The sequence below is a fragment of the Halichoerus grypus genome, chromosome 11 (assembly GCF_964656455.1).
Source record: "Halichoerus grypus chromosome 11, mHalGry1.hap1.1, whole genome shotgun sequence".
Taxonomy (NCBI): Eukaryota; Metazoa; Chordata; class Mammalia; order Carnivora; family Phocidae; genus Halichoerus; species Halichoerus grypus.
Window position 1 is genome coordinate 44,737,813 of NC_135722.1, and position 26,356 is coordinate 44,764,168.

Consider the following 26,356-nt stretch of genomic DNA (forward strand, 5'->3'; position numbering starts at 1 on the left):
CTTTCTGTTCCCCTCCAACTCCTTCAGCCACCAGCTGATAAGATGCTAAACAAGGGCTAGAAATGGTAGCTGTGTGCAGTGGAATAATTCAAAGTCATTTGTGTAAGTTAATGCTCTCAGCAGAGAAGTGCACTCACACTGATTCTCCCAATCCGAATCACTCCTAGTGAAGTTCTGTGCTTCACTGGGCACCTGCCCACAGCCGGTGAGCCCCACACTCACGCTCTCACTCAGGAAAGGCCCTCCAGCTCCTGCACTGACTGGCTGTGGATGTGTTGCTCCGGCCTGAGACCCAGGCCATCCGCTAAGCCCTACCCACTGGCTATCTCCCCCTAGTGTCCCACAGGCACCTGCAGATCGGTTTTCCCAGTAGGGAATGCTTCTTCCTTCTGAAACCAGCTTTTTCTCTACAGCCCACATTGATGGGTGGTCCCCACCCCACCATTACCCAAGCCACAAAGCCAGCTGGCACCTGGATGCCTCCCTCTCTCTCACCTGTTCATCTGTCTCTAAGTTCTATGGATTTACATTAAGATGTGTCTTTAAACAATCCCTCTCCCCATTCCTGATCCTCTGGTCAAGGACGTCATAATTTCTCCCTAGACCTAGCACCAAGCTTCCCAACTGGATTCCTCTTTCCACCCAGCCTCTTCCAGGCAGTCACCCCACAGCTGCCTAAGGGTTCTTTTAAAAGCACAGATCTGTTTGTTCTCTATATTTAAGAGTCTGGTTTTTTTGTTTGTCTCTTTTTTTTTTTTCTTTGTTCATTTATTTTGTTTCTTAAATTCCATGTAGCGTGAAATCATAGGGTATCTGTCTTTCTCTGACTCACTTATTTCTGCTCATACCAAAGTCTGCTTAAAATTCCCCACTGACACTCCTTTACCTCCAGATAAAATCCAAGTCATTTACCATGCTCTCCAAAGCCCCAACTGATCTTTCTAAGTGAGCCAGGTTGATGTGCAGAACCCAAGCTGGGGAAGGGTGGGGAGTTAGCTCGGGTGCCCAGGTAGAAACAGAGACCGGCTGTGTGGTTTGGAGCTCAGGTGTCAGGGCAGCTAGAGATGCAGACACTCGGGCCCGGCTGGCGGGCTGAGCACCACTCCCCTGGGCTGTCACCCATTTCAGCACCACCCGCAATGAGGACTGGCCCCGGGACAGGAGCATCCCTGCCGCCACCCTGAAGAAACCGCCCCCCTAGAGCAGCTGGTGAAGGTGGGCCTGGGAGGGCCACTGAGAGAACGAGGCCCACACCGGCTCTGGGGGCAAAGGAAGGAAGAGGAAGAGATCCTCCTGTAGGAAGGCACCACTGCTCGGACTCCTCTGGCCTTCCCCAGGAAGCGGCCCCTCTGCTAACTGCTGGCCCATCTCCCCACACCCCTGCAGGAGCCCTGCCCTCATCGGCTGCTTTATTGTGGACCGGCAGTACTTCCAGGAGATCGGCCTACTGGACGAAGGCATGGAGGTCTACGGAGGCGAGAATGTCGAGCTGGGGATCAGGGTAAGCAAGGGTTCCCGCCCAGAGGGCTTGGCTCTGCTCCCCAAAAGGTAAATGAGTCTAGGGGGTGGAGAAATGGAGCTCAAGGGTAAGGGTCACAGATGGATTCTGAATGTCTAGTCCCTAACCTTGCTCCATGTGTGTGATCAGAGCTGCTTGGGGACAGGATAGAGACAGAGGAGGAGACCTATAGAATTTTCGGGAAGAATAGGACTTCAGAAACTGCTTTGGCTAGGGCTGGGGACATGGGAGAGTCGAGCTCCCTACTACAGGAACAACCTCTTTGTTAAAACCAAACGTAGGCTCCTCAGGGCTGAGCAAAGATGTGCTCCAGGAAGAGACCTACAGGCATCGAGGGGTGGCTGGACCAGAGTGACCCTCAGAGTCACTTCCTCTCAGAGTCACCTCCCCCTGGGATTTCTCACTCTGATATTCTCTGCCTCCTCCACAGCAGCCCAGAGAGCTTTCCTAAAGACTTTGTGAAGAGAGGGCTGCAGGGGGGCACCTGGGTGGCTCAGTCGGTTAAGCATCTGCCTTTGGCTCAGGTCATGATCCCAGGGTCCTGGGATTGAACCCTTCATCGGGCTCCCTGCTCAGTGGGGAGCCTGCTTCTCCCCCTCCCTCTCCCGCTGTCCCTCCCCCCCTGCTCATGTTCTCTCACTCTCTCTCTCCCAAATAAATAAATAAAATCTTAAAAAAGAAAAGAGAAGAGAAGAAAAAGAGGGCTATAGGGAAATAAACTCATGGGGTATAAAGAGCAAAACACAGCCAGGCTCACTCCATTCTGTTTTCTGACCCCACCATGTGCTGGTCAGATACTCAGACCTGTTCATACCTCATGCCATTCTTCAGAGGTAGCCACTATCCTGCCCCAAATTAGAGGGCTTTTTGCAACTATCAACACATGGTGCAAATCCACAATAGGCATCATTTAATTTCTCATGCCCCAGGAACATTTTCTAGGCTCTGACTTTTTCTCCTGGGCCCATGAAAAGATAACTCCAAAATGACACCCCACCCCCATCACATCTGAGGGACGCATGAGGTCCCCTGGTGGTCGGCAGGAATGTGATAACAGATACAATGAAGCACCTCATCCTAGAGGGAAGCCCACCCCTCTGCCCAGGTTGTGGTCCTATCCTCACAGAAATCCCAACATTCAAACTGTGGCTTGTCTCCACAGTGGTCTCCATTGTCCTGTCCATGGGGATCTTAATTTTAAGCAGCCTGGCAGATCCTTGTGTGACAGCCCTTGGAGAGGACCTTGAACCTGCTGGTGTTCTGGCGGTCATCCAAGATATCCCTCCTCACTATCAGCCCTCATGCAGACCACCCCAACATCTGGCTGGTTCCAACCAATGCCCCCACTCTTGCCCCTTTGGCTTCAGTGTCTGTATCTCCAGTTCCCGCTCAAGGACTCCAGCTTGGATCCGCCCTCCTCTTACCTCTAACTTCCTTAGACCTGCCCCCCCACTGGCCAGTCAGCTGACCCTGGACAGACCTCGCCCTGCCCCAAAGGGAGGCGGGGCACCTCCACAGAGCATCTCCCAATATCTGCAGTGGCCTGACCAGCACTGTGGGGGCTGCACTTATTGCCCAGACTTAATCCTAGGGCTCTGAAGACTGGCAGCAGGAGCAGCTTGGCTGAAGCTGAGCTTAGAAAACACCTTTAGATGCCCGTGTTCACTGAAACTCAGAGAAATTGCTTTGAAGGCCGTCCGAATGCGTGGGGTTCGTGGGGAGCTAATGGATTCACAGAGGACAGCGCCCACAGCGTCTCCCTGGCCTCTCCAGCTCTCTCCCTCCATCACTCATTTCTTCACCACCTTGTTTCAGCACCACTCCTGGGTACATGGTGGCCCCCAAACATACTATTTTTCACCAGGAGCTACTGCCAGGAACTGGCAGGGCAGGTAGAGCCCCCTCCCATATGCGTGCTGTCTGGGTAAAGACCAAGAGGAGTTAGACGCATGAGCTCTTCTTCTCACATGGATGTGAGGCAGGCATGGGGTGGTGGGAGATCTCCGGCTTCTCCTTGTCTAGATTAGAAAGCTGCTCTGGAGTGGGGGCCTGGGTGAGGCTTTCAGATACGTGGTAAAAATCTTTGGGGTTTGTGTTCAGGGTGTAAAATACAGTATAAAACGTTGCCTGGCGTTTCTTTTTCTCTATTTCCTCCCTCCCGCTTGACAGAGATGACATGTCATGGTAGTTGAAGGGAAAGGTGGTTTTTCAGGCAGGGACCCAACAGCCTGTTGGTGGGCAGAGCTGCAAGCAGAAGGAGGAGCTAGTTCACTTGAATTCCAGGTTCCCCTTTAAGGGATCCAGAACCACTCATCATCCCCAAAATAGATTTTCACATTTTGTGTGGTTATTAGTATCTTCCTTTCGTGTTTTGTGAGTTCACATCTCAGTGCCTCGCCTTCCTTATCTAGGATCCCCCTGCAATGACTCCACAGGATTGTTTGTAAAAAGGACAGACATTCCTTTTTCACCTCTTTGAGTCAGAGGCAACTTATTCCAAGTCCTTACCCATTTGGAACAGAGAAAGAATTGTTTGCACAATTACTCAGTACCCACTCTGGCTGCTAACTATGCCATCCGTCTGCATCCCTAAAAAGTAGTTGTTATTAGAATACTTCTTTTATTCAGATGAGGGAATTGTGGAATTAAGAGCTTACATATGTATACAACTTATAAGCGTTGAGAAAAGATTCAACCCCAGATCCTTGTGATGTGAAAGCCTAGATAGATATACCATAGCGATCTAGGGATAAAAGACCTATGAGCATCCCCCCCAAAAGTATTACAGTGTCCATGCAATAATTTCCTTCTACTCTATTCACAATTATATCTACTGAGTCCCCATGTAAAGCCTTATTCTTATTTTATGCTCCTTTCTAATAAGCCTTTTTTTCCCCTGATTTCTAATTCCACAACTCAGTGGGAAAAAGAAGGGAATTGCTATGGGCAAGCAGAATGAAAAGAGTGAGATATAAGAGCTGACATCGAATAGGAGACAGAAAGATTGTATAGATGATGGCTATAAAAATGGTAGAATATACAAGAGAGCATTCAAGAGGTGGTAGGAAATTAAGAAATTGTTAGAGACAATAAATACATTGAATTGACTCCCCTCAAAAATATGTTGAAGTTCTAACCCTCTGTACCTGTGAATATGATCTCATTTGGAAATAGGGTCTTTGCCCATGTAATCAGGTTAAGCTGAGGTCATACTGGGTTACAGTGGCCCTAATCCAATATGACTGGTGTTTTTATTTATTTTTTTATTTTTATTTTTTAAAGATTTTATTTATTTATTTGACAGAGAGAGACACAGCGAGAGAGGGAACACAAGCGGGGGGGGGGGGTGGGAAAGGGAGAAGCAGGCTTTCCGCGGAGCAGGGAGCCCGATGCGGGGCTCGATCCCAGGACCCTGGGCAGACGCTTAACGACTGAGCCACCCAGGTGCCCCTGACTGGTGTTTTTAGAAGGAAAATTTGGACACAGGCACAGAGGGATGATGACCGTGTGAAGATGGAGGCAGAGAATGGAGTAAGGCCAAGGAATGCCTGGGGCCACCAGAAGCTGGAAGAGGCAAGGAAGGATCCTGCCCTAAGGCTTTGGAAAGAGCATGGCCCTGTCAACACTTGATTTCAGACTTCTAGCCTCCAGAACTGTGAGAGAATAAATCTGTGGTTTTAGGAGATCCTGCTTGTGGTGCTTTGTTATAACAACCCAAGGAAATTAATACTGAGACCAAAACATGAGTGAAAATAGGAACCTAGAGAAAGCCTGAGTCTGTTATATTTGAAGAACCTGGTGACTTTAGGCTGATGATTTCTTAATTTCACAGAGTACAGAGGACAGGATACAAAGCCTCAGGGTTTCCCAACATGAAGAGTCTAATATAATAGCCCCCTGGCTCCCCACCTTATCTCCCATAAAACTGGTACTCCAAAGACCAATTATCGCAGTGTTAGGTGAGCTAGAAATACTCCCACCCTCACCCCCAGTGTTAGGGTAAAAATTGCCTACTTCAATTTTATGATGAGAAGAGAGGAAAAATTCTCCTCTGTGAATCCCTCCCTTGGATTTATGACATAAAATCAAAATACTTCATGGTCCAGAAAATCTCAAAAGCAGAATTTAACTTAAAGTTGTGGGAAGTTCTTAGGCATCTACAGAAATATATACAAACCCTCTCTGGGGAAAGACCCCTTTAACCCAGGCTATAAAACTTTCCACAGTCAGAGTTTCAAGGAATGTGAGTTCACCTTTTAAAAAAATCACAAAACAAACAAGGGAAAACGAAAGCACCAAGAGCAAAAGCGTTGGACAGCCAAATTTGTTTTACAAAATCTTCAAGTATTGATTCTATTAGACACAGGATATGAAATAAGTTGTATACTAGCTTTAAATAAGTAGGAGATTCGTGGGGCGCCTGGGTGGCTCAGTCGGTTAAGCGTCTGACTCTTGGATTTGGCTCAGGTCATGATCTCAGGATCATGAGATTGAGCGGGCTCTGCACTCCAGCAGGGAGTCTGATTGAGATTCTCTCCCTCTCCCTATTCCTCTGCCTCTCCCTCTCTCTCTCTCTAAAGGAAATAAATCTTAAATAAATAGGAGATTGGAAATATTTAAGAAGAGACTATTAAAAAGACCAGTCATATTGGGATAAAAATAGAATTTCGAACATAATAAATATAAAAATGGGGATGCCTGAGTGGCTCAGTTGGTTGAACATCCAACTGACTCTTGGTTTTGGTTCAGGTCATGTGATGGAGTCATGTGATGGAGCCCCTGGTGGGCTCCGTGCTCAGTGAGGAGTCTGCTTGATTCTCTCTCTCTCCCTTTCCCTCTGCCCTTCCTCCCGCTTATGCTCTTTCTCTCTCTCTCAAATAAATAAATAAATCTTAAAAAAAATACAAAATAAATACAAAATGGAAATTAAAAGCTTAATGAATGGATTAAACATCCAGATGGATATTGTTAAAGGAAAAAATAGTAAACTGGGAAAGATACCTAAAGAAATTATTCCAAATCAGCCCAGAAATATGAAGAAAGAAATACGAAAAAAAAAAGAGAGAGAGAGAGAGATTGAAAGACAGAATTGAGGGAAAGGGTCTAACATCTTAGAATTCCAAATGGAGATGGTAAAAAGTGAGGATTAGGCAAAAGCAATATTTGAAGAGATAATGACTGAAAATGTACCCAAGCTGGTGAAAGATGCCAACCCTCAGATTCAGGAAGTTGACCTGTCCAAAGGCGGATAAATACAAATATATTCACACTTAGACATGTTATAGTGAATGCCAGAGACAAAGAGAAGATCTGACAGCAGTCAGAGAGAAAAGATAGACTACCGAAAAATTAACGATAGAATAACAAGTGACTTTTCAGTGATAATAATGGAATCCAGAAGACCATGAGATAATAGCTTAAATATTCTGAGAGAACATAATTGTGAGCTTATATATGTACATATATGTGTGTGTATATATATATACATATATATATACACACTCAATAAAAATATCTTTTAACTAGGGTAAAAGAAAGTCCTTTTTCTGAAACACAAAAACTGCAAGAGTTTGCTACTAACAGATCCTCACTAAAATAAATTATAAAGGATACACTTCAAGTATAAGGAAAATGATCCCAGAAGGAAATCTGAAATAAGAGAAGGATACTTAGCTCAAAAAGTAGTAAATTTATGAGTTAATCTAAAGAAATGTTGATGGTAAATAACACTATAGTAATGTCTTACAGGATTATTAAAACTACAATGCATGATGACAACTGCAAATAAGTTGGGAGAGGGTGATTGTAATTAGAGTATTCTAACGTGCCTATATGTTAATGAGGTTGGAAAGGATACTGGTTGACTTTCAATTTTGATGAGATAAACATATTAAAGTTTCTAGGGAAGCCATGAAAATCGTAGATAAAGAGATGTGTAACTTCCAAAGTTGCAGAGAGGAAAAATAAAATATGAAAATGGTAAGAAAGGGAGAAATAGAAACAAAGGATGGTACAAAGAGAAAATATATGAGATGGTAGAAATGAATCCAGATATATAAGTAAATACAGTGAGTTAATACGGACTAAGTTAAAAGACAAACATTTTAAAATTGGAATTTTGAAATTATCTGTAGGCTATTATAAGAAACATGTCTGAAATGTAATAATACAGAAAGGTTAAAATCTAAATGGATAGAAAAATTAATAACAGGCAAATGCCAATGAAAAGAAAGTTGCTGTACTTACATTAATACTAGAAAAAATACCATTACAACATGTTTTAGTACAAATAAAGATTTCTACAATGTACAGTTTATCAGGAATACATAGCAATTATAAACTTTTGACAGAATTATAAGGAGACATCAACAGCTCCACTGATGTAGTGGAAGATTTTAATAAATTTCTCCAAGTAAATGATAGACCAACATAATTAATAGTTTGAATCCAATGGGATATAGAGAGCACCGCATCTAATAACTACAAGATTCAACAAATTTCAAGGATTAACATTATATAGAGCATGTTCTTTGACCACAATGGAATTCAATTAGAAATCCACAACTAAAAATTACAGACAAAAGCCATATTTTTAGAAATTATGAAACATTTCTAAATAACTCACAGGTCAAAAAAGAAATTATACTGGAAATTTGAAAATATTTTGAACTGAATGATAAATATGCTATATATTACATTATGTGAAATTCAGCTAAAATAGCACTTAAGAAAAGTTGTAAATTAAAACAGTATGGTATTGGCATAAAATCAGACACATGAGTCACTGGAACAGAATGGAGAGCCCAGAAATAAACCCACACATATACGGTCAATTAATTTACAACAAAGGAGTTAAGAAGACACAACAGAGAAAGGACAGTCTCTTCAAAAAATGGTATTGGGAAGACTGGGAAGCCACATGCAAAAACTGGACCACTTTCTTACACCATGCACAAAAATTAATTTAAAATGGATTAAAGATTTGGATGTAAGACCTGAAGCCATAAAACCCATAGAAGAAAATGTAGACAGTAAGCTCCTTAACATAGGTCTTTTTTTTAAATTTTTTTATTGTTATGTTAATCCCCATACATTACATCATTAGTTTTAGATATAGTGTTCCATGATTCATTGTTTGTGCATAACACCCAGTGCTCCATGCAGAACGTGCCCTCCTCAATACCCATCACCAGGCTAACCCATCCTCCCAACCCACTCCCCTCTAGAACCCTCAGTTTGTTTTTCAGAGTCCATCATCTCTCATGGTTCGTCTACCCCTCCGATTTCCCCCCCTTCATTCTTCCCCTCCTGCTACACTCTTCTTCTTTTTTTTTTCTTTCTTAACATATATTGCATTATTTGTTTCAGAGGTACAGATCTGAGATTCAACAGTCTTGCACAATTCACAGCGCTTACCAGAGCACATACCCTCCCCAGTGTCCATCACCCAGTCACCCCATCCCTCCCACCCCACCCCCCACTCCAGCAACCCTCAGTTTCTTTCCTGAGATTAAGAATTCTTCATATCAGTGAGGTCATATGATACATGTCTTTCTCTGATTTACTTATTTCGCTCAGCATAATAACCTCCAGTTCCATCCACATCGTTGCAAATGGCAAGATCTCATTCCTTTTGATGGCTGCATAATATTCCATTGTATATATATACCACACCTTCTTTATCCATTCATCTGTCGATGGACATCTTGGCTCTTTCCACAGTTTGGCTATTGTGGACATTGCTGCTATAAACATCGGGGTGCACGTACCCTTTTGGAGCCCTACTTTTGTATCTTTGGGGTAAATACCCAGTAGTGCAATTGCTGGATCGTAGGGTAGCTCTATTTTCAACTTTTTGAGGAACCTCCATACTGTTTTCCAGAGTGGCTGCACCAGCTTGCATTCCCACCAACAGTGTAGGAGGGTTCCCCTTTCTCCGCATCCCCGCCAACATCTGTCGTTTCCTGACTTGTTAATTTTAGCCATTCTGACTGGTGTGAGGTGGTATCTCATTGAGGTTTTGATTTGGATTTCCCTGATGCCGAGCGATGTTGAGCACTTTTTCACGTGTCTGCTGGCCATTTGGATGTCTTCTTTGGAAAAATGTCTGTTCATGTCTTCTGCCCATTTCTTGATTGGATTCTTTGTTCTTTTGGTGTTGAGTTTGATGAGTTCTTTATAGATTTTGGATACTAGCCCTTTATCTGATATGTCATTTGCAAATATCTTCTCCCATTCTGTCGGTTGTCTTTTGGTTTTGTTGACTGTTTCCTTTGCTTTGCAAAAGCTTTTTATCTTGATGAAGTCCCAATAGTTCATTTTTGCCCTTGCTTTCCTTGCCTTTGGCGATGTTTCTAGGAAGAAGTTGCTGCGGCTGAGGTCGAAGAGGTTGCTGCCTGTGTTCTCCTTTAGGATTTTGATGGACTCCTGTCTCACATTGAGGTCTTTCAACCATTTGGAGTCTATTTTTGTGTGTGGTGTAAGGAAATGGTCCAGTTTCATTCTTCTGCATGTGGCTGTCCAATTTTCCCAACACCATTTGTTGAAGAGACTGTCTTTTTTCCATTGGACATTCTTTCCTGCTTTGTCAAAGATGAGTTGACCATAGAGTTGAGGGTCCATTTCTGGGCTCTCTATTCTGTTCCATTGATCTATGTGCCTGTTTTTGTGCCAGTACCATACTGTCTTGATGATGACAGCTTTGTAATAGAGCTGGAAGTCTGGAGTTGTGATGCCGCCAGCTTTGCTTTTCTTTTTCAACATTCCTCTGGCTATTCGGGGTCTTTTCTGGTTCCATACAAATTATAGGATTATTTGTTCCATTTCTTTGAAAAAAGTGGATGGTATTTTGATGGGGATTGCATTGAATGTGTAGATTGCTCTAGGTAGCATTGACATCTTCACAATATTTGTTCTTCCAATCCATGAGCATGGAACGTTTTTCCATTTCTTTGTGTCTTCCTCAATTTCTTTCATGAGTATTTTATAGTTTTCTGAGTACAGATCCTTTGCCTCTTTAGTTAGATTTCTTCCTAGGTATCTTATGGTTTTGGGTGCAATTGTAAATGGGATCGACTCCTTAATTTCTCTTTCTTCTGTCTTGTTGTTGGTGTATAGGAATGCCACTGACTTCTGTGCACTGATTTTATATCCTGCCACTTTACTGAATTTTTGATAAGTCTGGCCAGGGGTTTATCAATCTTGTTAATTCTTTCAAAGAACCAGCTCCTTGTTTCGTTGATCGCTCCTTAACATAGGTCTTGATGATGATTTTTGAATCTGACACCAAAAGCAAAAGCAAAAAGCGGAAATAAACAAGTAGGAATACATCAAACTAAGAAGATTCTGCACAGGAAAGAAAACCCATCAATGAAATGAAAAGTCAACCTACTGAATGGGAGAAAATATTTGCAAATAATATATCTGATAAGAGATTAATATCCAAAATATATAAAGAACCATATAACTTGATAGCAAAAGAGCAAAAAATCATATTTAAAAATGGGCAGAAGATCTGAACAGACATTTTCTAAGGAAGACATCCAGTTGGCCAACAGACACATGAAAAGATGCTCAACAACACTCATTATCAGGGAAATCTAAATCAAAACCACAATGAGATATCACCTTACACCAGTCAGAATGGCTGTTATCAAAATGACAAGAAATAACAAGTATTGGCAAGGATGTGGAGAAACCAGAATCTTTGTGCACTGTTGACTAGAATATAAACTGGTGCAGCCACTATAGAAAACAATATGGCGGTTCCTCAAAAAATTGAAAAGAAAAATACCATATAATCCAGCAATTCCACTTCTGGGAAAACAAAAATGCTAAATCACTAAGATATATGCACCCCTATGTTCATTGCTGTTTATTTACAATAGCCAAGTTAGGGAAACAACCTAAGCATCCATCTGTGGGTGAATGAATAAAGAAAATGTGTTACATATACTTATAATGGAATGTTATTCAGTCATAAAAACAAAACCATGAAATCTTGCCGTTTACAACAACATGGATGGACCTCAAGGGTATTATGCTAAGTGAAATGAATCAGACAGAGAAAGACAAATACCAAGTCATGGGAATATAATGTATAGCATGGTGACCACAGTAAATAATACTCTATTGCATATTTAGAAGTTGCTAAGAGAGTAAATCTTAAAAATTCTCAACACAAGAAAAAAAGGTTTTGTAACTGTGTAAGGTGAAGGATGTTAACTAAACTTACTGTGGTGATCATTTCACAATGTATACAAATATTAAATCATTATGTCATACACCTCAAAAATTAAATTAAATTAAATTAAATTAAAATATTTTGCAAAATATAAGAGAAATTGTATAGTATCCCATTCTTAGAAAAAAGAGCTGAAAGTTAATGAGATAAATATGTAAGTCGTTAGGAAAAATATCAGAATAAAAACTGTAGATGAAAATAATAAAGATATGAACATAAATTAATGAAATACATATATTTTATATGACTTATAATTCATTATGATATATATAATTCATATATATATATATATATATATACACAATATGTAGAAATAAAGCCAAAGCTTGGTTCTTTGAAAATGTTAATCAAATCGACAAACTTTTAGCATGATTGAGAGAGAGAGAGAGAGGTGCCACAAACACAAATAAACAATATTAGGAATGGAAAAGGAGACATGATTATAGTCGATACAGAGATTAAAAAGGGAAGGTGATGGGTATTAAGGAGGGCACGTACTGCATGGAGCACTGGGTGTTATACGAAAACAATGGATCGTGGATCACCAAAAACTAATGATGTATTGTATGGTGACTAACATAACGTAATAAAATTGAAAAATAAAATAAAATTTAAAAAAAGGGAAGAGTATATTATTAACAAGTTTATTAAAAAATTTGAAAACTTAGATAAAGAGAACAAATTTATAGAAAAATATAGCTTATGAAAACTGACACAGGAAGAAATTAAAAACTGAAATTGTTCCATAACCATTAAAGAAGTTGAATCAGTAGTTTAATATATTCTCACAAGTAAAAAACTAGGATGATGGTTCACCATCAAGCACTGCTAAACTTTCAAGGGACCAAAATATTCCAAACTTATGCAAATTATTTGAACGTAGAGTTCAGAATAGATACTAAATGGCCAAAAGCACGGTGTCTTGGATCTTTTCTAGGGCCAAACATCCAGGCAGATCCCTGGGTTTACAGCACAAATATATATATATGAGAGAGAGTGTGAGGTGGGGGGAGTGGGAGGGGCAGAGAGAGAGGGAAAGAGAAATTCTTAAGCAGGCTCCACCCCAGTGCAGAGTCCCAAGCAGGGCTCAGTCTCACGACCCTGCGATCATGACCTAGCCGAAATCAAGAGTCAGACACTTAACCAACTGAACCACCCAGGCACCCCCAGCACAATTATTGATGATCTTAATAATAGTCCTGAGTCATGAAGAAAAGTCTAAATTGTAGACTATGTACTGTGTTCAGTAAAACAACAGGAACATAACATATTTAAAATTTCTTTGGAAAATGTAAAACTTGTTAAATTTCTAATATTGAAAGAGACAACTCCTCAGTTACCTGGAATTGACATAGGGAAACATCTAGAAGCTGAGCCTGTCTATTCTTTGAAATTAAATTCGTCAATATAAATAACAGCTCTCTCCACCATAGAAGTAGGAAAAGGAGGGAAGAATGCCACTATCACTGTGCCAAGGCCCTTCCTAGTGTCCAGAGCAGGCAGTTGGGGGAAAGAGATCTCTCCTCTCCATCTTGGCCTTGGCTGTAGGTGACTCCACTGGATTGAGGTCTCTGGAATGTAGCCCAGAGGAGAGTGTTCCAGACAAGACTGTTGGACACCCATTTGGACATATCTGCAAGTCACCAACTCCTTGTCTGGATGTCCAAGCTTTACTTGCTTGGCGTTTCTTATTGGCATTTTGGACTCTCTGTCTTGGAATATTCGCAATCGTCATTCTCTTTAAAATATTGTCTGTTATTATATTGCCTTTGAACAGCTTTTTCATCCTCTAGGCTGACTGACCTTTTATCACCTGCTCCAAAGGCTGGATCGTTGCCTTTATTCTGTCTCACCCAGATTACCCAAACCCTCATGACAGCCTTGCCTCTTTTAACTGCTCTTGCTTGCCCTCATCTTAAGGTCCAACTGAGTATAGAATCTCTCCCTGTGAATGATTCTCCCTCTTCTCCCTATGTAACTAAGCAAAATCTAGGACAATAAGATGTCCAGCTGACTGGCTCCACTTGTTGGCCCTGGGATCACCAAGGAATCAGTCAAGCTCCTCCTTATCTGGGTATCCTTATTTGATAGCTTAATAAAGGAGAAATTTGCATTGGAGATTTCTCAGTACCTCAGACAAGAGACTTTATTCTATTTCTATGACATCTTTTTATTGTCCTCGTCTACCAGTTTTCATGCCTTCTCTTAAATTTTCTTTCTTAGCCAAGAAGAATCTAGTATCTATCTGTGCCCTAAGAAAATGCTAATGGCTATTCCATAGAGCATGTGGGATGAAGGAAGCAAAGAAAGTTATATACACAGTATGAATAGACTTCACAAACTGCATAGTCACCAGGTTTCAAAAATTCTCTGCTCCTTGGACTAGGTTCATCTGTAGCTTCTATAATCAACTAAGGAATGATGGCAATGCCTTTCATATGTATTTTCAAAATTCTTTACCTATAGTTACCCTGTTTACTGCACACAGCAATCAAGTGCTATTGGCAAGCCAGATAATATTCTAGAAGTGTTATGAGATTAAAAATATTTATGTTGGTCAAAAAAGTAAATTAATCCTTATGCTTTATTATCTCATTACTATAACCATTATTTTAACAACAAAGTTAGCAAGATATTAATATAAGTACTTTATAGGGGCACCTGGGTGGCTCAGTCATTAAGCATCTGCCTTCAGCTCAGGTCATGATCCCAGGGTCCTGGGATCGAGCCCCACATCGGGCTCCCTGCTCGGTGGGAAGCCTGCCTCTCCCTCTCCCACTCCCCCTGCTTGTGTTCCCTCTCTCGCTGTGCCTCTCTCTGTCATATAAATAAATAAAATCTTTTAAAAAAAAAATAAGTACTTTGTAAACTATAAAGAGCTCTATACAAAACATATAATTGTGTTATATGTGTAGATATGTATGTTACATAAATATACTACCATGCAGTTTATATGGTGCTTTATTTTTTAAAACGTTTTTTTATTATTATAGTCCTACTAAACTTTTTATTTGAATGACACTCAGGAATCTATGTTGTAAGCAAAGAAAACTGACTCAGGCTGACTTACAGAGAAAAGGAATTTATTGGAAGGTCATTGGATATCTCAAAGAATAATAAGAAGTCTAAAGATGCAGATTCAGAAAACAAGCAGAAACTGAGAATAGACAGCAGGAACTATAGCCCAAGCCAACTGGTAAGAAATAGTATATTTAGGACTGACCTCACTGCCATGGCTAGGTGGTTTTGCTACTAAATACTGGGCACCATTGCTTGGGTCTTGGTGACATTCACCAAGATTCAAAGTCCTTACTGAGAGCATACAGTTGGCTAAACCTGGATTATATGACCATGCTTTAGCTTCAAGGGGACAGAGACAGATCATATATGCCTCCTTTCAGCTTCCTTAGGCTCAAGAATTACATAAGATGTGGTCCCTTATATAGCAAGGGGATTTAGAACCTGAGTTCAAAAGTCCTCTACAACAAGTAATCTAATATCTAGGGTATTGTGCTCCATGTTCCAGATAGTTTATCAGAAATGGGGATCTAAAACAAAAACAGAAACACCTCTTTATTATGGACAATTTCAAACATGCAAAAATAGAACGGTATAATAAATTGCCTTGCATCCATCACCCAGTTTCAATATTGTGAATGCACAGATAATTTTGGTTTTAATCTCTACCCTTACCCAATCCGCCTCCAACTTCAGTTATTTTGAAGCAAATCCCAGACATCATATCATCAAAAAATATTTCAATATGCATCTAAAATAGATAAGAATTTTTTAAAGAATATGACCACAATACTATTTTCAGTCCTAAAAGTGTTGAAAAGAATTCTCTAATACCATCAAACATTATCGGTGTTCAAATTTCCCTAATCGTCTCATCATTTTTTGTTTTGTTTTTCAATTTGTTTGCTTGAATCAAAATCCAATTCGTTAGTATATCTTTCAAGTGTCTATTAATCTATTGAATTTCTCTCTCCTTTTTTCCCCTTGTAATTTATTTTTAAAGAGATCAGGTCATTTTTCCTGTAGAGACTCCCATAGCCCAGATTTCCCAGTTGAGTTTCCCTGATGACATTTAACATGTCCTTCTGTCCTATATATTTCTTCTAAATTAGTAGTTAGTAGTTAGATCTGGAAATGTAGGTTCAATTTTGTAGCAATAATATTTCATAGGCAGTATTTGTATGCTTCCATCATGAGGTACATCATGTCTAGTTGTCTCCCCATTTGTGATGGTAGCACTCATTGCTGAATATTGCCTAGATCCAATAATTCATTAGGGGTTGCAAAATTATGGCATTTTATTTATATTTTTTCTTCCTCATTTATTAACTGGAATAACTTTTTTTCTTTTTTTATATATGTATTTTTTATTTGAGTATAGTTGACACATAAGGCTACATTGGTCTCAGGTATACAACACAGTGATTCAACAAGTTTATACATTATGCTGTGTTTACCACAGCATAGCTACCATCTGTCCCAATACATCACTATTACAATATCATTGACTATATTCCTTATGCTGTGCCTTTTATTCCTATGACTTATACAAAGAGACATTTACAATCAGCCATTTTTTGGTTGCCTAGAAGTACAATAAAATTCATTTGGAAAAATCAGAATAAACAACTTTATAACAGCATTCAAAAAGATGAACTGATTCTCTACCATCTTCCAAAGGGGACCAATTAGTCCTTTTAGTATTATGAACTTATGGATTTAAATATATTAGATGTATTTCAATTTATTACATTTAATATCCTTATTGATTTGCATATTTTTCACCTTTGGCCATTAGGAACCTATGATTCCTTAGTGGCTCCCCTGCCATCAGAATGTTCCGGGTTCCTCTATACATTTCCTATTCCAGACTTATAATCAGCCATTTCCCTAAGGAGCCCAGTTTTATTTTAGTGAGAAATGCTATTTAAAATCACAGTCTAGGCACTAGGGGTGTTCATTGCCATTGGGTTGGTCCATGTTTCTAGGTCTTTTAAGTAGTCAGAGCTAGAAATTATTATTATTATTATAAAATACTCCAGGCATTCATGATGATCTTTCTAATTCAAATGTAGAACTAGAGAGTTTTTACTTCACCTTAACAATCTTACATCTTTATTTCCCTTCTCCCATGTCAAAAATTCTGATTCTTAATGACACCAACACAATTACTTATTTATTTTATTCCCCAGTGTGCACACAACTGTCTCAGAATACTAATAATAACACTATCACCAACAGTATGATTGCTAGAAACAGTTTAATTTTTTTTGCCTTTTTTTTTGCCGTTTATATTCCACCAGAGATGTATAGTCAAATTACTGTGATTTAAAGTCATCTAGAATAGTTCCTCCCTGTGTTATTATCCTACCAACCTAATAAACAGATTCATTTCTTTCATTTTCCTTTTGATTTTTAGGAATTGTTTTTTCACATTTAATTTTTTATGATTATAGAAATATTTACGTAATTTCAAAGTCAAATCTACAAAATCAAGTATATTCAGAAAAGTCTATATTCTATCACTGTCCTCTGTTTTCTTACTACCTCTAACATAAACATTTTGTTTGTTTTACTTTACACTTTAAAAACATATAAGGAAATATGTACATATATTCACATCTCTCCTTTCTTAAATGGCAGTACACCGTATACACTTTTCAGTACCATGGTTTTTTCAATATATATTTTTTTTCTGAAGATCACTTTATAATAGTATAGAGAGTTCATGCCTTACTGCTTTTTCAGAGCTACATAGTACTCCAATGCATGCATGATCTGTAGTTTATTCTACCAGTTTCCTGGTAGAATATGCCCTCAGGCATAGTGCTATAATTAATAGTTTTGTGCATACATTTTTTCATATTTTTACTGGGTTTTCATTTGAACAGATTCCTGAAAGCATAATTGTGAGGTCAAAGGGCAAATATATGTATGTGTCATTTTGCTAAGACATCATCAAATATCCCTCTGGAGGGGTAATGTTTGTTCCACCAGGAACAATGAAGATTCCTGTTTCCCCACAGTCAGCTAACAAAGTATGTTGTAGACTACTTGGGTTTTTGCCAATCTGACAGATGAGAAATGGCTTTCAGAGTAGTTTTAATTTGCATTTCTCTTATTAAGAGCTAAGTTGAACAGCTTTTCGTATGATTAAGGCCATTTGCATTTCTTTTTTCCATGAGCTTTTCATATCTTTGGCCCATTTTCCTATAGGGTTGTTAGTCTTTTCTCTATTTTTAGAATCTCTTTACACATTAGGGATGGTAATACTTTACCTGTCATATACATTGCAAATATTTTCTCCCAGTTTGTTACTTGTCTTTTGATTTTGCTTCTGGTGGTTTTTTTGTTTTCTTTTCTTTTTGTTTGTTGTTTTTTGGTGTCTGTTTTGGGTTTTGTTTTTTGTTTTTGCCATGTAAAACATTTTCCCTTCCTTTTCTTTTGTTAATGTAAGCAAATATACCTCTCTTCTTCCTTCTTGCTTCCAGAGTTTAGTCATAGGAAAACTTACCCACATCAGGTTATAAAGAAATTCATCTGTTTTCTTCCGATATTTGTGTGATTGAATATTTTTCTCATTTTAAACTCTGATTCATTCAGAATTAATGTTGATATATGGTGTGAGGAATGGACCCATTGTCTTATTTTTCTACATGGCCAACCAGTTATCCTAACACCTTCTATTTAAAATGACAGCTTTTCCTCACTGAGTTGCAATACTACCTTTATCATACGCTAAATTGCTATATATACGTATATATATGTATATATATATATATATTTGAATCTGTTTCCATTGATTTTTTGGTGTATTTATGTACTAATATCACACAACTTCAATTATATAGCCTCTGTGTTATGTTTGTAACTCTAAATTTAAAAATATTTTAAGTTATGTTTGTAAGTTGGCTTGCCAACTGTGTATTATGGGGATCTTGGATTCGAAGGAGAAGATCCATAAGAGGGATCCATAAGGGAATGTCATCATTCCCTCTTCTCTCCTGACTAGCCTTTAAAACAGTTAATATCAGGATTTATGGCTGCTTAATTTTCATATTGATGCTTAGAATCTAGTATGTGCTCAATGAACAGGTTTTGAATTTGAAGGCTGGACAAGTATAAGAGAATATATTCTATGTAACTTGAAAGGTCAGAGTTATGACCTTCTGAGGTGGGATGGAAGTTGTAATGGATGCAGTTATCAATTCAATATAAGAAACAAATATTAGAGTCATTTTAAAAAAAAGGAAGCAATGCCTAATGGAATAATGAGCTCCCTATAATAGGATATGAACATGACCACCTCCTGATATCATTGTAAAGATAGATGGGATTTATGGACCATAAAACTAATCTTATTAGTGATGTAGCAGTAACTATATGTAAACTATTGTCCTACGTGATTTACATTTATTAACTCCCTTAATCCTTGCAGCAACCTTGTGATGCAAATACTATTATCCCCACTTACAGATGGATACACTGAAGCACAGAGCAGTGATGTAACTTGCCCTTGGTCACATGACTGGTAAATGGTAAAGCTGAGATTTGAACTCAGGAAGAATGGCTTCAGAAGCCATTATGCCTTTACAGGTAGGCAGAGTCTAGTGGCCTTCAGTGAGAAATCTGACAAAATTTCTCTCGACGTTCTTGTGGGTTCATTTCTTTATGCATTCATTCATTCATCCTTCATACACCCACTTGCTATGCAGGGAAACTAGAGGTGAATGACACAGACCCTCCCTTTGAGTGGGTCTCAGTCTAGCTGGAAAGACAACCACCTTACCATTTTCCAAGTACTAGGCTAACAGAACATTATAGAAAATGTCATGAACTTAAACAGGATGCTTTGACTCCTTCCTCCATTTTGACTTCAAGGACTTCTGTGTTCTTTGATCCACTAATGGCAACTGCAGTATGTACATAACTCAGAAAGCCTGCTCACTTTGAATTATAATATTCCTAAAATATGAACTATTATTCTTTTTCCAAACCATGAGTAAAGATAATCAACACAAACTAAAGCATCAGATAAAAATGAACATGGTAAAAATTTTAAAAACTAAAAAATTGATTGAAGAAATAAATATTCACATAATTTACATCTGCAAAATTTGATTCAAGTCAACCAAACTTGGTTGGAATAATGATCACAAAAGAAAACTCTGTGATAGAGGCCATCCATAATTGTAACATGTGATGTGGATTTAAAAAAAAGTACTGGTAGATGAATCATTATATTAGTAATAAAATCAATGTAAAAAAATATTAATCCCAATGAAAATAATTCTGGTAAAATAAAACTGGAGAATCAGTATGAAAGGAAATATATTTTAATTACGCTATATAGAAAATTGACCAGGAGGATTAAATTGCTTAAGTGACATTTACTCCAGAAAATACCTTCTGGATGAAAATTCATCACCATGAATATAATCTGGATTAAAGTACTAAGTCAGGCACACTTCGCTCACCATCAAAATGGCAAGGATGAAAGATCTTGTGTGCATTATATTAGCACCCAGGAGGGAGTGACCTCTCTTCCCATGGGAGCTGGGTGAGGCTTCACAGAGGAGGAGGCATTTATGCGGGGGCTCCGGGGAAGGGTGTGCATTTTTCAGGCAGGGAAGGGGAAGGTGAGTGTTGCGGAGAGTTGTGGTGACATGTACAGTGACAGTTGAGAACACCCATGACTCTGGCTGAACTCTTAGGCTGGGAACTAGGGGTCTGTAATGGGACATGGATCTGAACCAGAGGGCTGGAGACGGGTAAGATAGAGCTATCAGATGGAGGAAAAATCGGTCACTGGGCAATCCATAAGGCAGCCCTGTGGGCTCTTTGCTCCTCCTGGCTTGTCCAACATTTTCCTCAGCGACTGAAGTGAAAGGAAAAAAGTGTGCTTATGGTGGATGACCTGGAGCTGAGAGAGGTTTCAAACAAACATTTCCTTAGTTACCAACATCAACCTTCTAGGTCTGGAATGTCTAAGATGTGGTCAGTGACATAAACTCTTGGGCAAGAGAAGAGAGTTATTATTTCATGAAGCCGATATGTGCCCCACAGCTGGTAGCAGTACTAGCCGCAGTCTGGAGGGATGGTGACAATATTATTAATAATAATAATAATAATGGGGAGAACTCCCATTTATTATATGCTATTGGCTCATCACTTAGTACATAGTATCTCATTAATTTTTATATGGGCCCCGTGAGGTCTGTGTTGTTATCCCCATTTTGTAAATTAGGAAGCTGGAGGAAACAGGATAAAATACTTCCTAAATCACTCAGGATTAGAACCAGCCTGAGTGGCTTCAAGACCTTATCACTGTGTCATGTTACTTAATCATCTCTGCCCTCAGGGTTTAAAATCATCCATGGCATAAAGTTTAATTTCGGCATTTGGCCAGCATTGCTTTGGCAGATGACCACAGTACCATTCCAGGGCTTGATGACTCAGCCCAAATCCATCCAAATCCGGAGAGCCGGGGCCTGGGTCAGACAGTCTTTACCTGAGGTCACAGGGGACTTCTACACCGGAGGGGCGACAGAGACAGCTGAGCCGAAAGCCGGAGTCCAGAGAGTCAGAAAGGAGGTAGTTGGAGGAGCTTCCAAATGAGAGGAACCAGAAACAGACAGGAAGTCAGAAATCTGAGTTCAGGAAGCGAGAGACACAGAGGAGGAAGGGAAATCCAAGAAGGGTCTGCAGCAACTGCCTAGAACAGGCATCACCATTATTGGAGACTTTTACAAAATATATCTTTGGTTCAAGGGCTACAGACTTCGCTAACATTAACAGTGAAGGAGGTCCGGGCAGGTTAATGTGTGCTTGTCAAGCCCGCTGCGTACTGAAGCAGATGACAGACTATATGGCTCTCCCCGAGGCCTCGGCCTTCGAGGTCGGAGCACTCTCGGCTCACTGCTAGCATCATGGCTGTTCTCACCCAGCCACGAGGAGGACAATCGAAAACACCGGCTCCCACAGTTTCCGGTAAATCAACTCTGCTGCCAGCCCAGTCAGAGAGACTTGAGAAGGAAAAGAAAGGGTGTGAGCACCAGCATTCCCCCTCAGCTGAAAGGGTCTCAGGAAGCCACCAGTTGCAACATCTCATAGAAAAGCTGTGCATAGGGGTGCCTGGGTGGCTCAGTCGTTAAGCGTCTGCCTTTGGCTGAGGTCATGATCCCAGGGTCCTGGGATCAAGCCCCGCATCGTGCTCCCTGCTCAGCAGAGAGCCCGCCTCTCCCTCTCCCTCTGCTGCTCCCCCTGCTGTTCTCTCTCTCTCTCTGTCAAATAAATAAATAAAATCTTTAAAAAAAAAAAAAAAGAAAAGAAAGAAAAAAGCTGTGCATAGATTTTCTTACCTTCCATCCCTGGAGACAGAGAAAATGAAACACCTTAAATTGGATTTTGCTCTAGTTACTTCTAAACATCAAGGTTGGTCCAGGCCAGCTGGAGCTAGAGTTCAGAATAACCTGAGAACTTGGAATCACACATCCCTATGTGTGTGCACACGCTTTGGGGTGGGGCAGTGAGCCCTGCCACTGTTTTATATCATTTTGTCATGCATTGGAATCTGCTTTGGCATTGTCCTTCAGCCACTGTCATGGGGGAAAGCCTATAGAAGGCTGACAGCGTACGATGGAATAAGTATTCATCTGTGCGGTCTTCTGAGGCCAAGGACTTCAAAAGACACCAAACACCAAACACAGGTTTCAACTTTGCAGGCTTTTATACTTCCTAACGGAATTTTTCCAGTGACTCAAAGCTTTAGCTAAAGCGCTGTCCCTTAGCACTGTGTTGGAAGCTAATAATAGCTTGAGTGAACGTTGGAGGTCAAGACCTAGCCTTTTCTGGTCTTTATAAATGAGTTATTAAAGATCTGACGAAGACGGCATTGAGCTGGGAAACCCACATGTTGGGAGATTTGGGGGTACGACTCAATAAGAAAGGGGCGTTTGGGATAGAGTTGGTTTGAAGGGGAAAATGGGGCACATTTGATATTAGAAATAACAAAGGAAATGACCAGAAAGCTTGCATTATTCATGCATCTATCCATTCATACAGTAAGCATTTCTTATGCTGCTTGTGTTATGCACTTGGCAGTAGGGCCCAAAGAAATGAAATGCCTGGATCCTGCCTTGAACAGGAAGCCAGCACTGCATCCCTAAAGGGAAAAAGAAGACTTGGAGGTGAGCCGGGGGCTCAAGTGCCCTCTGTGTGCCCACTCAAGGCAAGAGGATGGAGGAGCCCGGTGAGGATGAAAGTCTGAACTAAAGAGAGATTTTGGAATTGAACGTGGGCATTGAGAGTGGGGGGCAGGTGGCAGGGTGGTGCCCACAGTTACAGAAAGGAATCAGCTAGAAAGAGAAAAGCTAGATTGGTGGAAAATCACAGATGTCAGGGGAAGGCAGCTTTTCAGGAGTATGACAGCCAAGCTAAGATGAAAACTAATGATAATAGCTACCATCTTTCGAACATTTCTTTTCGTGCTTAGTGCATGTATTTCATACTAGACACTGTGCTAAGCACTGGGTATACTGGGATGAGCAGAATAGTCTAGGTTGTACCCTCACAGAGCTTACATTCTAGTGAGTTTCATACTGGTGTGTCATTTATGCCTCCCAAGAACCACGAGAGGCTAGAATTATTATCCTCATTTTACAGATGAGAACACGGAGCTCAGAGAGGTGGAGTCACTTGCCCCTAGGTCCCACAGAGAAAGGGTGGTGGAGCTTGGATTTGAACATGGTTCTGTCTGATAGCAATGCCTCTAACTCTGCAACCTGTACTAGAGCATGCGAGCAGAGAAAGGGCATATGGCAGCAGCTGGAAGGCGGCCTAGGAGGGGACAGGTGGAGTCAAGGCTGACTCAAGGAGACAGATTTCAAAGGGCTAAGGAGGGAGTGGTTGGAAACTGATAGGAGGCAGGGAGGTTAGAGATTATATTTGACCATGAATGGAGGGAGAAGGTGACCTAGTGTCTGCTTATAGGCAGAGGCCAAGTACCAGGACCCTGGGAAAGCACAGATTTGACCTTAAGAGAGTGGTTGAAATGTTCCTTTCCTTCTAGGTGGTCAGCTCTAGCTAGCCCTGCCATGCGGGGGTGGGGGTCACTAGTGTGGCCTCCTGGAACCCATGGGGCCTAAAATGTCCAGGGCCCTGAGGCCCGAGCAACCTAAGACCTAGGAGGCCTAAACCCCAGGATTTGGGGTCTTCCTTGCATGTGATCTTCATACATTAGGGAAGCTGAGTACCCCCCAGCAGCTCAGAACCAGTTACTCTGCCTTGCCCAGATGCCAGGCATCTGAAAACATTGAGAGGAATACTTCTTTGCCCTAGTGCATTATCATGAGCTCACCAGCCACGGGTAACTCTTCAGTCACAGACCAGCCGCTGAACAGACGCAGTTTAACAGTACATTGTAAAAGTTTTACGGTTAGTAAAGATAAGTGCAAAATTAATCCCTAAAGAACAAAGCAATTAAAAAAGTACATAATGAAGCAATTAGCTAGAAATGGTGGGGAGCAGGAAAGGGAGAGCGCCCATGGACAATTTTACTCTGGAAGGGTCTTCACACTTACGTTTTTTAATTGTGTTCGATGAGGGAGCCATAGAAGAGTAAGATTCATAAGATGCACAGAAGAGGTAACAATTGATAAAGGGTTTTGAGAATCAAACTGAAGGAAATTTTTACCTTCCTAAAAAGTTGGGGCCAAGGAGGAAAAGAGCTATAAGGACCATTATTGGTATAATTAATGAAATTTTATTATAGACTGTGGATTAGATAATAGTAATGTATCAGAGTTTAATTTCCTGATTTGGGGGAAAAAAGAAAAATAAAAGCCAAAAAAAACCAACTGGGAGCCAGCAATGTATGTTAAAGCTCTGGAAAGTCATTCATTTTCATTCATTCTCTCTCTCTCTTTCTATCTCCCTTTCTGCTCTTTTCTTTTTGTGTGTTTTGTTTTTCTTTAGCTGAGTCTCCTGCTGTTTTGTATCAGATGCTGTAAGGTAGCCTCTTGCTACCATTACATTGTAGTTCTACTTTTCCAGGAAGGGACTACCAGACAAGGCCAAAATCAGTCCCTTAGAGTGACAGAGAGTGAGCAGGGGCTCCCCCCACTTCCCCTCCTTCTCTTTCCCTTCCCCCTCCTTTCATTCATCCTCCTCTTCCAGACACTGTTGTGTTTTTTTCTTGACAAGACCTGATATTCATAAAAATGAAATTGCAAAAGGGGAATTCAGAGACATCTGCTCCCACTACAAATGCTCTTTCCTTTGGGGGCACCTGGGTGGCTCAGTCAGTTAAACAGCGGACTCTTGATTACTGCTCAGGTTATGATTGCAGGGTCGTGGAATCAAGTCCCCTGTGGAGCCCCGGGTTGAGCTGCATCAGGCTCTGCACCCAGTGGGGAATCTGCTTGAGATTCTCTCTCTCCCTCTCCTTCTGCCCTTCCCCCCGCTCGCACACACTCTCTTTCTCAAAAAAAAAAAAAAAAAGTTCTTTATTTTGTAAAGGGATGCAAGAAGTAGGATACTGATAAATATAATTTCCCAGTGCTTGTGGGTTACTGTTTACAGAAATTACCTCTACGCACAAGTTTTTCTATCAAGCAAAGCTTAGGTCCTGTCTCTCTCTATGTGTGTGCTGTCTGTCTAGTTTTGGAAAGTCCAGGAGACAGGCCCCAGTCCCTATCCTTGCTTGGTGTAACCCCCTGCAGGTGGTGGAGCGATGAATGCGGTATGCCCTACTTTATTCATTATGCCTGCTTCAGGTACTGCTCATCAGGGAGGGTCTTTATGGCTTGTGTAATTTTCACTGCACTGGATTTTAGTTATGTAAAAAAATCATGAAGTAGGGGAGATAAAATATTAGTAATGATTTCAAGACAGTTTTCCTGGCTTTCAGCATTTCTGAAATCAAGTCGTGCCCTATAAATTTGGCATATATAAATAAATAATAAATATATAAATAAATTACAATTTATTATCCCAACCAGAACACTTTTAAGAGTGAAAGGAGGTACTCCTGACAATTACACTAGAACAACAGGCATAAACCAATAGTACCATGGGCAAACCAGGACATATGGTCACTCAACTTACAATTTTATGTGTACCTTTAATGCAGTTCTTTCTTTTGACCTCATTTGTTAGGTGCCTGTCATATGTGACTTTGGGCATGCAATGCTTAAAATTACATATTTAACATTGAGCATACAGTGTTTAAAAAGTAAACGCAGCCTCTTCCCTCTTGGAGCTAATGGCATAATGGCACAGACAGCTGATAAAAGAGAACAAAGAATAAATACATAGTTACAAATCTCAGGGCGCCTGGGTGGCTCAGTCGGTTAAGCATCTGCCTTCGGCTCAGGTCATGATCCCAGGGACCTGGGATGGAGCCCCGCTTCGGGCTCCCTACTCAGCGGGGAGCCTCCTTCTCCCTCTCCCTCTGTCACTCCCCCTGCTTGTGTGCTCTCTCTCTGTCAAATAAATAAATAAAATCTTTTTAAAAATTTCAGTAAGTGCTGTATTAATCAACTAGGGCTGCCATAACAAAATACATAGATGAGGTG

At 40.4% G+C, this 26,356-nt stretch overlaps 1 protein-coding gene across 2 annotated transcripts in view; it reads left to right on the top strand.

Moving 5' to 3' along the window:
• The window catches only part of GALNT18 (polypeptide N-acetylgalactosaminyltransferase 18), a 348,769-nt gene that overhangs the window by 255,251 nt on the left and 67,162 nt on the right, over positions 1 to 26,356 (top strand). For both annotated transcript variants that reach the window (XM_036087930.2, XM_036087929.2), the window contains exon 6: positions 1,387 to 1,501. In XM_036087930.2, coding sequence (XP_035943823.2) covers positions 1,387 to 1,501 — 115 coding nt within the window. The remainder of the gene's footprint in view (positions 1 to 1,386; positions 1,502 to 26,356) is intronic.